This window comes from Desmodus rotundus, chromosome 10, assembly GCF_022682495.2.
Source record: "Desmodus rotundus isolate HL8 chromosome 10, HLdesRot8A.1, whole genome shotgun sequence".
NCBI lineage: Eukaryota > Metazoa > Chordata > Mammalia > Chiroptera > Phyllostomidae > Desmodus > Desmodus rotundus.
In genome coordinates this window covers 45,948,987-45,961,996 of record NC_071396.1, presented here as the reverse complement: position 1 = coordinate 45,961,996, position 13,010 = coordinate 45,948,987, and the positions used below count along the sequence as shown (strand labels likewise).

At 46.4% G+C, this 13,010-nt stretch overlaps 1 protein-coding gene across 1 annotated transcript in view; it reads left to right on the top strand.

Moving 5' to 3' along the window:
• The window catches only part of FSTL4 (follistatin like 4), a 331,311-nt gene that overhangs the window by 23,101 nt on the left and 295,200 nt on the right, over positions 1 to 13,010 (top strand). The window contains exon 3 of the mRNA XM_053912698.1: positions 11,054 to 11,087. Coding sequence (XP_053768673.1) covers positions 11,054 to 11,087 — 34 coding nt within the window. The remainder of the gene's footprint in view (positions 1 to 11,053; positions 11,088 to 13,010) is intronic.

The window sequence follows — 13,010 nt, the reverse complement described above, 5'->3', positions numbered from 1 at the left end:
ATCCTATCCCCACTCCCTGTTTCATTTCCGACTATGGCACTTCTTGCTGTCCGTGTTCTATGAATGTCATTTGCTTGCTCATTGTCTGTCTCTCCATGTGAGATCATAGGTGTGGGGACAGGCAGAGGGGTCACTGGCCAAGCAGGAGGATTGGAGGGAAGGGGACCTGTTCCTGGGCAGTGTGAGAGGTTCTGGTTGGGCAGCTCGGATTAAACGGTCTCTACACGCCCCTTTGGGGGGAGAAGGCGTGCTTGTCCCTACATCCCAGCCACTGCACGTGCTTCAGCCTCACTGCTGTCAGACCCTGCCCAGCCCCGACCTGCAGTCCACTCTCCCTGCGTGTCCCTGCGTGGCCCCCTTCTCTGCCCCCACCCCGGCCCCGCCACCACCCTGGAACTCTGCATCGTTACGTCGCCCGGTCACCTGTGTTTGTGACACCCTCCCTCTTCCTGCCCTGGCCACTCCATATGCAGAGACAAGAATGAAGAATAGACATGAGGAGTATCCTGGAGGGCAGCGTTTCTTCCTCTTTTGTCTTTTAATTTCCCGGACACGGTTATTCTACATGTCACCTTGGGCTTGCAGCCGGCAGAAAGGGGGAAAAGTGGCAGGTTTGAACGTCATGTTAATAAGCAGGTCTACTGGAAGGTACCTGGAGGGTGCGATGAGTAATTAAAATGTAAACCTGTCCCCTTTCCTCCTATGGGCCATCTGTCCTCTGCCAAATGCCCCCAAGATGGTCTGGACTTTCTCAGGGCGCCAGGTATGCTGAAACAGGGCCAGCACACAGGGCTGCTTGTTTGGCGGGACAGCGAGGGGACACGAAGCTTCCCAGAGCAAGGAAGACGTCATAGGGTGTCCCTGTTCCCGTGAAAACTTATCTAATAAGTGACGCGTGTAGGAAGTCAGTGCCAGTCAGTGTGCTCCAGGGGCCTCGGGGAGAACCTCAGTCGCCCAGGGCTCCTGCAAGTCAAATCAACAATCGGTCCGACGTTATTCTTGTAATAAATTTTAGGCCCGTTGTAGGCCGGGCGCCGTGCTGGGGTGAGAGAGGAGTGAGGTGGGGACTGCTGTGGGGGACCCAGATGCTGCCCTCGTAATGACAGCCTGGGGTGACCCCCGCTTGTTTGGTTGGGTGGCTCTGCACCCTGTGCGCCGGGCTCAGTTGGGCCCTGCGAGTGTCGCTGGGGGTGAGGGTTAACGATGGCGTCCCCAGGGTACTGAGTGGGAGCCCCGTGCTGCGGCTCCATTGTTAGGAGAGCCCCGCACACTGCAACCGCTTGTTCTGAGGCCGGGATGTGGATTACTTCCCAAATCAAACAGGTAGTTAGGTTTTAATTTGTTGGGATGTCAGAGGTAAAGCAGGAAAGTGGCTCTCTGTCTTTCTTGGGCCCTGCATCGGGCTGGGTGCGTGCGATTTCGTTCGACAAGGCGGGTGATCTGTTAGTCCTTGACGTTTGTTCCACCAAATGCAATTCCCGTGTTTACTTGGGTGGTTGCTTTGGCAGACTTGCCACATACCACTGCCTGAAATTCAGAGTCAACTCTTTTTAAAAATCATAAATGAATAACCTTCAATATAGAGCTTCAAATAACACCTGGAAGTTAAAAGCCCTAAATTCTTATATAATATTCCACTCATTCTTTACCTTTGGAAAGGAGAAAATGAACACCTAACTGATCCTAATTTTCGGAGGCCTGGTAAACTTCCTCACACGAGATCTCTTTCCTGTTGGGTGTCTTACGTTCGCTCGAGTCCCTTTTCTCTGCAGAGAATCACAGCTGTCTGTGTACCGGCCGCCCCTGCTCCCCCCCAGAGGGCGCTGGACAGAAGTGCCTGTGGACCTCTGCCCGCGCCCCTGCTTCGTCCTGGCCGGCCCGCCTGGCCTGCCCATGTCCCAGACGGGTGGACCGCAGTGGGAGGGATCTGCGTGCCTCTCTCAGGGCTGCAGCTGCTGCAGCCCTTACCACCCAAACAGGGTGTGCAGACCTCCTGGAGGCTGTGAGGGTCTTGTTTCTCAGGGACATAAGAAAGCTGATGTTCCTCACAGGAGTGCCACAGGGAGGCTCTTGGCAGCTCCATAGCAGTGATGTATATGTATTTTTTAACAGATGGCATGCACCTCAATCATAAAGAGATTTCCGATATTTTTTCAGAATCATCTATACACGGTCTCTCCCTTTTGTCTTGATAAGCCTTGCTTTAAGCTCGCCTGTCCTGTGGAAACACCACGTTGCTTACACGGATGCATGTATTATGGGCCGGGAAATAGAAGGGGCACAGATCTGACTCCCCAAATCAGCTACGTTTCAGCCACAGTGCAGGGGAAGGCCCCACCCTCTGCCCATGCCGTCATGCTCCACGCCACCCCTTCTGCTCTGGTCTCCTGAGAAAGGCGGCAAGGCCTCACCTGAGTGGGCAGGCTGTGGGCGGGGCTGACTGGAGGCAGAAGGGCCCTGTGGTGCCCAACGTCCTCGGCTGCCTAAGCCTCTTGGGGTTTATTACTGACACCTGTGCCTCCCCCGCCACTGACATGCCTTTAAGGCAGGCGTTAGGCCAACCTACAAGAGGGGACACTTGGGCTGTTCTCTGTTGGGCAGGGGATGAGCTCTGACCCCTTGGCTGGTGACATTTCTCAAGAGCTGGCGCCTCCTTGTTGGTCCTTTTCTCTAACGCTGGCCCAGGAAACCCTGCTGTGAGCTGGATTACTCGCTGGGCTCTCAAACTGGCCCTTGGGTGAAAGGTTAATCCCCCAACCCTGTCTTTGTCTGGTTCTGAGGCCCAGACACACTGTGCTGGGCAATCTAATAACGTGGAGGTTTTCCTTCTGCTTTTAATTGAATGGTGCCGGCACGATAAAGTGTGCACGGCACTTGCGTGTGCCCCGCAGACGGGAGCCAGCGATGGAACCCGTGCTGCACGAGGCATCGCTTTGTTCAGCTCACCCTGTCCGTCTCCGTGGAGATTTTAATTGCCGAACGGTGCCTCGCTGGCAGAAGTGAACGTGGTTATAGTCAAGTTTTTAAAATTCAAATGAATGAGTGAAAAATTATAAGAAAGGTTGTTAAAGAAGCATTAGTTTTAAGAGCATCTCGGAGATGAAAAACTTGGAATTTGGATGTCAGGATTTCAGTGTTGATTAGCCCTGGCGGCAGAGCCTCCGTCTCCGCTGTACCGAAAGGCTGATAATTGAACACACGGGCTTCCTTTAGAAGTTTCTTCAGGCTGTCGGGGCCTAGGGAACTCTGGCAAAGGGGGTGTCCTCAGCTCCTCTGAGTCTGGACTGAGGCCCTGGTGGCTCTGGGCTCCTGTGGGGACGCTGGCAGGAGCAGAGGGCCGGCAGCTGAGCATCTCAGCAGGTTGTGCCCCGTCTGCGCCAGGCTCGCCTCTGCTTTGTCTACGAAGACCTGGCCATGTTGAGCTCCTTTCAGCTTAGTTTTCTGGGCTTCGTAGTCGTGGGTGCTTTCATCCCCCAGTTTCCTAACCCACAGAGCCAATATTTTCCCAGAAGCCCCTGAACCCCTTAATTTTCAAGTGATAGACTGGCGCTTACCCTCTCACCAAGGATCACTGGCTGTGTGGGTGGGGAGGTGGGACTTTGACCTGGGCCCCACTGCGCTCTACCTGAGCCTCCCCCACAGCCTAAGAGCCGGAGCGCAGCCTGAAGTGGGAGTGAGAGGGATCTGGGGGGGTGGGGGGGCGGGAACAGACTCTGAGGCTCCGGTTCAGGCTTTTCAGCCACCCCCCAACCGTGTTTTTGGTAGCTGAGGATCTGTAATAGACTGTTGGATTATGAAAAATATTACGCAGCACTCACATTATATTGATTCAAAAATAAAGATTATGCAATTGAACTGCACAGTAAAATATAGCTTTATGGAATGGTAATTTTTTACTTAAGTTCTTCTACATTGTAGTGGAAGATAATGGATTCAGGAAGGGTCCAATGAGGAATAAAGCTGCTGTATTGTATTGGTTAAATGACATTTAAAGTGATTTGGCTGTCAAATTCGTGCAAAGGTTATGAGCAGCAAATGAAAAATCTAAAATTAATTCCTTACTTCCAGAAAGTTTGATTTATACCATAATAAAATTAGATTTTTAGTTAAAGAAATTTAGTCATTAAGTAATGCCCGTGCGCTAACTCCCATTTATAACCATCTCGTTGGAAGCTTCCGCAGCACATAATTTTCTCCTCCGGCGCTGCCCCCGGGGCCTTGGTATCATTTATGTCAGAGAATTCCGCTCTGTTCAGTTCTGCCGCAGCTTTTCAGGGGCTGATTTTCAAGTGCTGGGAAGACAGGTTTTTATTTAGCCTCAGTAATTGACAGAGCGGTTGAACTCATTTACCTCCCCCAAATGATCTTACCGTCTCCCTCCCGTCGTCCTTACCCTCATTAATGACAATAGTGGTGATGACGGCCACTGTGCTCAGCATGGAGCAGGCCCTTTATTATCTCACCGAATGACCACAACTACTCTGCGAGGGAAGCTACCGCCACGGCCTTATTGCACCGAGGAACAAACCGAGGCTTAGGGAGGTGAGATGCTTCACCAAACCCGGTTGGGGCGCAGCTGGCAGGAGGTAGCCAGGGCGCAGCCTGGACTGCTGAGGTGCACTGCCGGGCGCTTTGTCCCATGTCGTTTTCAGATTTTTGACGGAAGTGTGTCTACCACGTAAGAAAGGGCACGCATCTTAAGTGTCCCGTCAGTGACCTTTCACAAAGGGAACTGCCCAGTGATCACCACCACACTTGTCACTCAGAACATTCCCAGCACCCCGGAGACCACCTGCGTGTGCCCCTCTGTCATCGGCCCCCCAGAGGGACCACTAACCTATCACCAGAGATTGCTTTCGCTTGTTTCTGAAATGCATAAAAGCAAAACCCTGCGAAGTGCCCTCTCGTGCGTGTCTGCCTTCTCTCTCTCGGTATTACGTCCGTGAGGTCTGTTCAAGTTACTCCAGAGTCTACTCTTCCGTGTTGCCGAGGAGTAGTCCGCGGTAACTCATCCATTCTGCAGTTGGGGGACATCTGCGCTGTTCCCTGTTCTGGGCCCTTACACGTCACTGCTGCGGCCAGCATTCTCACACGCGTGCTCTGGCGCTCACGTGAAGGTCCTCGTGCTGGATGTGTGCCGGGGGGGTTGTCAGGCCGGAAGACAGAAACCACGCTGTTGATTTTGCTGGAATTTAAGAGGAGGAATTGGTTACACAGATAGGGAAGGTTTAAAAAGTTAAGAAGGAGCCACGACGGGAATTGAGAGCAGTAATGAGGAAGCGGCTCTTGTCCCGGCTCGGGCCAGTGAGGGGAGCCTCGCAGCTGCGCACATCCTTGGGGACACTGGACGACGTCAGGTCTTCAGAGGTTATCTTTCCTTGTGGCGTATGTCAGTACTGCATGGTGCTTTGAACTTGTGAAGTTTCCATTCGAGTCTTTTATTTTTCGTAATTGCCTTATTTATTTGCCAAAGTATTGTCTCCATTCCGAATGACTGCTTTGTATATATTACAAGTATGTTCCCTTCATGGCTCGACTTTTCACTATCTTAATTGTGTCTTTTAACGAGCAGAAATCTTCATTTTCGTCAAGTCCAATATGTCATTCTTTTCCTTTATGGTGCTGCCTTTCACATCCCATTTAAGAAATTTTCACCTACTGACGGGTCGTGACGATATTCTGTGGTATCTTCTAGAAGCAGGATTGTTTTACCTTTTACTTGTAGATCTGCAGTCCCTCTGGACGTGAGTTTTGTGTACGTTGTAAGGTAGGCCATTGAGGTTTATGTTTCCTGGACAGACAGCCAACAGACCCAGCACCGTCTGCGGAGAAGGCCACCCCTGTCCCAGTGTCCTGCATGGACACCTTTGTCGTGAACTCAGAAACTGGGTGTGTGCGGCTTCTTGCTCGAGTTTGAATTCTATATATTATATGTTTTCTCTTTTTTGCCTCGATTGGCTGCCTTAGGAATCTATCAAGTTTATTACTTTTTTCAAAGATCCAACTTTTGGCTTTAAAACTTTATGACATAATTTCTTCTCTTATATTCATTGATTTCTGCTCCCATCATATTTTTTTCCTTCTACTTGTTGTGGGTTTAAATTGTCCTTTTCCTACCTTCTAGAGATAGATGTTGAGGTCACTGGTTTCCAGCCCTTGTTCTTCCCAACATGCATTTAAGGCTCTGATTTCCCCCAAGTGCTGCTATCGCCACCACCCACAGTTTCTTAAATGCTGTCGTTCAGTCACCATTCAGTTCAAAATATCTTCTCATGTCTTCAGATATTCGGAAATTTTTCCTGTAGTCTTTTGTCGTGGATTTCTAATTTAATGTCACTACATCAGAAGACTACGTGTGTCCTCCATAGGATTTTAATAATTTGAAACTTGTGGAAACATCCCGATGACTCAGCACATGGGCAGTTTCATTGGATGTTGAATGGATGCTTGAAATGATTGCGCCTCATGCAGGCGCCGGGCACAGTGCCTGGCGTAGGCTCCTCAGCTGAGTGAGTTCGTGTGGTCCGAATCCTCCACGTCCTTACTGTTGTTTCCTCTGCTTAGTCTATGACTTAATTACAGAGGTTTCCTAAGTTCCCCAAGTGCTGACTGTGGGTCTGTCAATGTGGGTTTCTTCTTTTAGTCCTTTTAGTTTTGACTTGACATGTGTTTAGTCTATGATATGTATCACATTTCAAATTGCTATGTATTCCTGTTAAAATGTCCTTTTTATCTTTGTGAACCATTCTCTGTCGCTAATAATAATTTTTGTTTTAGAGCCTACTTTGTCTACACCAACAGTCTCTCAGTTGGCATTTATATGGTTATCTCGTGTATCTCTTCGCATCCAGTCTTCTTGTGTCCTTCGTTTACACAGCGTCTCCTGTAGGTAGCATATAATTGAATTTTGTTTCATCTAATATGTCCATCTTTGTATTTTAGTTGGGTTACTTAGTCCACTTTTATGTAATGGGCTTAAATTTAACAAATTATTTCCTCTGTTCTTTAGTCCTTTCTTTTCTACCTTTTCTTGAATTTTCTTTTTGATGAGTCAGTGTTTTTGTTCTCTCAGTCCTTTGCCCTCGTAGCACTAATTCCATCCTTTTTTGGGGGGGGGAGCAGTGATAGGACATTTTCATATTTCAGTCTGTTTGACCTCCAGACCTTCTGTGATCACCTTGGCCTCTATTTCAGTTCTCCATACACTGTTACTTTAGAAGGCGTATTGTCGTTGCGTTAAGCAGCCAAAACTAGACTTCTCCACTGTTAACCCTTCCTGATGTCTTTTGTTCCTTCTTGCAGAGCTATGCATTCATCTGAAAATTTTCCTTTTGTTCAAAGTGCTCTCTTTTATTGCTCTTATTATTAATCTGCTGGCAAAGTATTCTCGCAGTTTTTGCCTATATGTGTCTTTATTTTACTGTATGAATATCCATATTTTCACTGAGTATAGACTTCTAAGGTTTTTTTTCTTTTTTCCAGAATTTGAAAGATGTCCTTCTATTGTTTTCTGGATGCATTGTTTTCCCCTGACGGTCAGCCGTCAGACTTACTGGTGCTCCTTCGCAGGGAGCACACCCTTTCGCCTCCACTGCCCGTGCTCAGGCTGTTCGTAGGTTTTATTTCTCTCTCTGAGTACTCACCTGTTTCTCTGTGAGTACCTGTTGATGGTTTTCTTTGTATTTTTTCTTGCTTTGGTCTTGTAGGGCTTCCTAAATCTCCGTTTTGATGCCTTTCATCAATTTAGGAAAAATTTCAACAAATAGCTTGTCAGATATTGATTCTACCTAATTTTCCCTCTCCTTTCGCTCTGAAACTTCAATTACATGCCTGTTAGAGCTTTTCACCATGATGTCTCTCGTGGTCTTCTGTGTTTTCATGATTTATTTCTGCCTTTCGGATCTTTAGTTCGGTTATGTTCTACTGACCCAGCTTCCATTTTACTACTTCGCTCTATAGTTATGTTTAATCTGCTGTTAAATTTATCTGTTGAATTCTTTCCGTTATTTAATTTTCAGTTCTAGAATTTCCGTTTGATTCTTATTTTAGTACATTCTAGTTTTAGGGTGAAATTTAGCATGTTTTCTTCCATTTTCCTGAACATATTAGTGATACTTATTCGGGTCTGATAATTATTGTGTCTGATAATTTTAAAATCTGGATAACTTGTTGGTCTCTAGCTGATGTCTGTTTTATCGGATGTTAGTCATTTGATCCTATTTCCTGCAATGTCTATTAATTTTGGATTGGACGCTGGGCATTCTGTGTGAAAGACTGTAAAGTCTGTGGACAACTTATTGTCTCCCAGAGAAGATTTACTTTGTTTGATCTGCTCAGGAGTAGAAGTCCTTTGAGAGGTTACGATCTTCACAGGAAGTCAGCTACGTTTGCCAGGCCCCTCTGTTCTAGAAAGCCTGGTTTTTGTGCCCCTAGCATCATGATATTGTCAAAATCCACGCTTCCGATTTTTTAGCTTTTTGAAGCTAATTTTGGGGGGGGAGGTGGTGCTTTTTTCTTAAGCTCTTGCTCTCTATGTGCAGCCCAGGCACAACCACGCAACTCAAGAGGAAGCTGTTTGCAGACTGTTGGGCCCCCTTCTTTCTGGTCATTTTTTTCTGGTCCGTTTTAGACCCTCAACTTGCAGCCGCTTTGGAAGCACCATGCCACATGCCCCCATCTCAGACTTTTTCAGCTCTAACTCATCACTTACCACTTTCTGTTTGACTTCTACCTGCAAATGCCCCCAAGGAAAAATCTGACAGTAAATATGGGGCTCACTTCAGTGGACTTTTCTTCTCTCCAAATATTGGCTCAAGTTTTTGGCTGCTTTTGTTGCTTTTATATGCCTCCAAAAAGCCTTTCTTTATTTGTTTGTTGAAGATTTAAGAAACCTCTTAAACAACTGTCATAGTTTTTCTTAACAGAAGGGTTGGCTTAATACAAGCCATTCTTTTATAGCCTAAAGCAGAAATCTATCTCATTTAATTTTCACACTATCTTTCTGAAATTAAGTCAAGGTGGGATGTTGTTGTGTGCGTTAGCTTTGGAATCAGACTTTGAAATTTAAATATTAGCTGGCCACTAGCCGAAATGTGAGAACTTGGACAAGTTTTAACCTCTCTGATCCGCTACTTCCTCCCCTTTTAATAAATAACTGGGAAATGAAGTTGAAGAAACTTTTAAAGATCAGATAATCCCACTTTTATTTAAACTATTTCAGAGCATAATATAAGGAAAGCTTCTAAATTCATTTTAGGAGGAAACTGGTATCATTTTAATTCCTAAAACTGAGAAAAATAGCACCTAAAAATTATAGGCCACTCTCATGTAAAAATATTCAAATTACAGGAAAATGATAAAATATTCTTGAAAGAAATAAACGTAGATTTGAACCAATTACTCAGAATACCATGTTGCTAGATAAGAAGACACAACGTTGTACCACAATGAGCTTTCTCTAAGTTAATTTGTGAATTTTATGGAGCTGCAATAAAACTTCCATAAAGTTTTTTATAGAGCCATATGGCTTGATTATTAATTCTCCCTGCTCCACAAGTGCGAGTCGTTTTGTGCAGCAGGGAGCAGCAGGGAGGAGCTGGGCTTGCTCACGCATGGCGTGCTGCGTGGCTTTCCTGTCTCTCATGCGCTCAGCCCTGCCCACGTTCCCTTTCTGGACCCCAAGTGGTGAGCGCCCCTTCAGGGTCCAGCCTTCTGGAGGCACATTTGTTCACTGGGCTGTGCGGATGGGCCACTGGCCTCGAGTGTGTATCCGCCATTGGCCTGCACTTGGGCTTTTGACGCACTGCAGGGCTGGTAGGCAGAGAGTGGGAGTTGGGGAGGACAAACTTTTCCGTGCCCCCTCAGTTTCCTCTCTAATATTGCTTCCCCATGCTGACCCCAAGAGAGGGCTAGACAAGAAGGCTACGGTATGAAAGATAATGCCATTTGTTTAGAAAGTGCGAGCACTGAATGGTCTTTTGGTTGTGATGGTGAAGAGGTAGCCTGCATTTGGTGTTGCTCTTCTTTTCTCCCATTGCTAGCGTGGATTTTCAGCTTCCTCTTAATACTAGGCTTTTTTCCTAAATTGGTCATTTATGATGAAGCGTAGATATTTTTTATTCATTAGGAAACTGCAGTCTATGTTTTTATCCCTTTTCCTTCTTCTAGTCTCACTTTTCCTGCTTCCTAGGCATACCCTGTACTCTTCCCCTCCCCCATGTTTCCTTAGGCCATTCTCTCTTCCTGGTGCACCCTTTCTTCCTTATTCCTGTCTGAAGGTCTGCCCATTCTTCAGTGTTATTTTCAGAGGTCCTTAAAAAACCCTTTCCCAGCTGAGTGGGAATATACTGGTATTTATAAGGAAAAATCACCCCTCTACTTTTCAGTAATTTGTGTTCATCCTGTAGCCTCTTGTTCAACTGTGAATATCTTCAAGGCAGAAACTCTGTGTGTTTGACCCATGTAACTCCTAAAACATTTTGCTTATTGCCCTGCCCATGGCAGGAAGGTGAGATTGGATTAAGAAAAACTAAGGGCTTAATTTAGTCAGTGGCTTGGGCTGGCTATCCATATTGTCCATTAGATCCTACCCTTTGGAAACTACTGAGTTGAGCAAAGTCAATCACCAGATTATGCCAGTGGCCTATACAGGAGCAATAGCGGTCAGTGTTGGTTGTGGCACCACCAGTTGGAACCTGCTGCGGGTCGGGTAACGCTGGCCCTTGTCTACTTATGTTTCCCCAGGCCCTTCAAGCACCTGCAGTCTAGGTGGAGGGCTGGGCACAGGGCCGAGCAAGGTCTTCCACGTGGAACCAGCCAAGATTCTACGTAAGGAAGACCACGCGAGTTGGCGCTGCTCATTGAAGACTGCACGATTAACAATATTCCCCCCAAGTCCCCAAAGCAACATGTTTACATTTACAGATGTGTGTTGAGAGTTTACTAGACATCTTTCATTTTCTGTGAATAAATGGCTAATAAAAGGTGAGATGTTTGCAAGTAACTGTACACATGAATTATTCTTCAAAAACACAAAGCCTTTCTTTTCTTGCAGGAATCCAGAAGCTTTGAAGCCACAAGAAGAGAAGGTAGGAAAAATGCATTCATACCTACTTCATGCTCAGTGCTAACATCTTGGAAGCCATTTGTGGAAGCTAAGATGAAGTTCAGGCAGTGGGAAGCCTGTTCTTTGAAATTTTGCGTGGCTTTTTCCGGGTGCTGACTATGTGGCCCTTGGCTTGTAGGGACTGTAAGCACCGAAGGCCGGGTTTGCTTGCGAGGACTGTGTCTTCTCCCTTCAGGTGTCAGAGGCGGGGTCTGGAGAACTGGCTTGTTCACAACCGTGTTTACAGTCCCTTGCAAGAAGCCTTTTTTTTTTTTTTTTTGAGTGAAGGTTGATATAATTATTTACTTTCACCAGCAAAACAGCATCAACTATAAAAAATGGTTTATGGTTTGAGGTATTTCAATATCTTGGAAAAGATGCCACTGTGAAAAATATTCCTGATTATACTTTTACAGCTTTAGCTAAGCTGAAATAGAAATAACCAATTAATTTTCCCTTTGAAAACAATTCCGTGATGTTCTGTTTTCCCTGCCAGAGTTCCTCTCACACATTTGTTTTCTGGTCTCTGAGGTAAGTATATGGGTGGTAATTTCTGGAGTCTTGTAGAGGAAATTGAAGTTTTCCTTACTGACCTGCGGCAGTACCCAGCCTGTATGTAATACGAGGATGTCTTTTGTATGATTTATGGGATCATCGCCAGTTGTCCCTTAATTACGGGGGTGGGAAGACGAAGTCAGACAACAAAGTGAGGTCTTGGTCCGGAAACTGGCCTTTAGTTTCTGTTTCAACCACATCTTTCTCTGTGGGGAGGTCTTCCGAAAGAGTGGCGGTATTTAAAAGTGAGAAAATTCCATATTGACTCCTAAACCTAACAGATTCTTGCCTCCTTTTAGCTCTTAGTTGGTGCACCACAGTGCAAGAAATAGAACGGCCGTGTTATCCAAGCGTGTCACCAGAGCTTGGAGCCCTAAACTTCTAGTACTGTCTATTATTGGTGGACTAATGGGCCTGGGCGCTTGCTGCTGTCCATGGTGCTGGCCTCTTGGCTTCAAAGAGTGTCAGCGCTATAGCTCCAGGACGAACTTCGGGCTTTTGTTCTCATTTGCTGTTGTCTCTGCTTTGGGACTCCGTGTCCTCTGAATTGCATCCACAGGGTAGACTGCATTGTTTGGGAATCAAAGCTAAATTAAATTGGCTGAAGGGGGGTGGGATGGGGAAGGCACGTTTCATACGGAAAGCTGTGTTCACCATGGGTGTGATGACCAAATGCACTGGAGAGAAAGAGCTACAAGGAGAGAAGGTGGCATGAACTTTGGTTTTGAATTCTATTATATTTGTGTCAGTGTTCCCAAGTGTGAATGTTTGGGATTGATTTGCATCATGGAATCACACTGTTTTTGGACCATATCGTCCTTGTGTTAGAAATGTTTCTACATAGTAAGGCTGGAGTTTGAGAGAACCGTATGTCTTTTTCTCAAAGACGCAGAAGGGTCTCGGATACCGAGGCTGCCTGGGATGAGCAAAGGCTTGGTCAGGCTGTGCTCTACTCACCCAGAACCTCCTCCCCTCTCGAAGTAGCAGCTCCCACAACCCGCTGACCAGCATCTGCTTTGGGTTTGCACTGGCAAATTTGTCTTGACAGCGCATGAACTTTTTTCTTCTTTTGTGAGCTGATGTCTTTCTTGCTTGTTTCTGTCAGAGTTGGGTGTCTGAGAGATCCTGAAATAGCCCAGGACCTTAATGTCGATGCTTACAACCTGGCAGGCAGGCAAGAAGAGCGAGACTTGCAGGTTGGTTGCAAGCATTTCTGTGTCTGAGAATTCACTGGCTGGGGCAGTGGGACTGTTAATCTTTTCCAGAACTGTGTATAGATATACAAATGATAGAGGCACTGTGGATGTTTTAATAAATCATTATCCCTCCAAACACAAGACAGTGTTGTCTA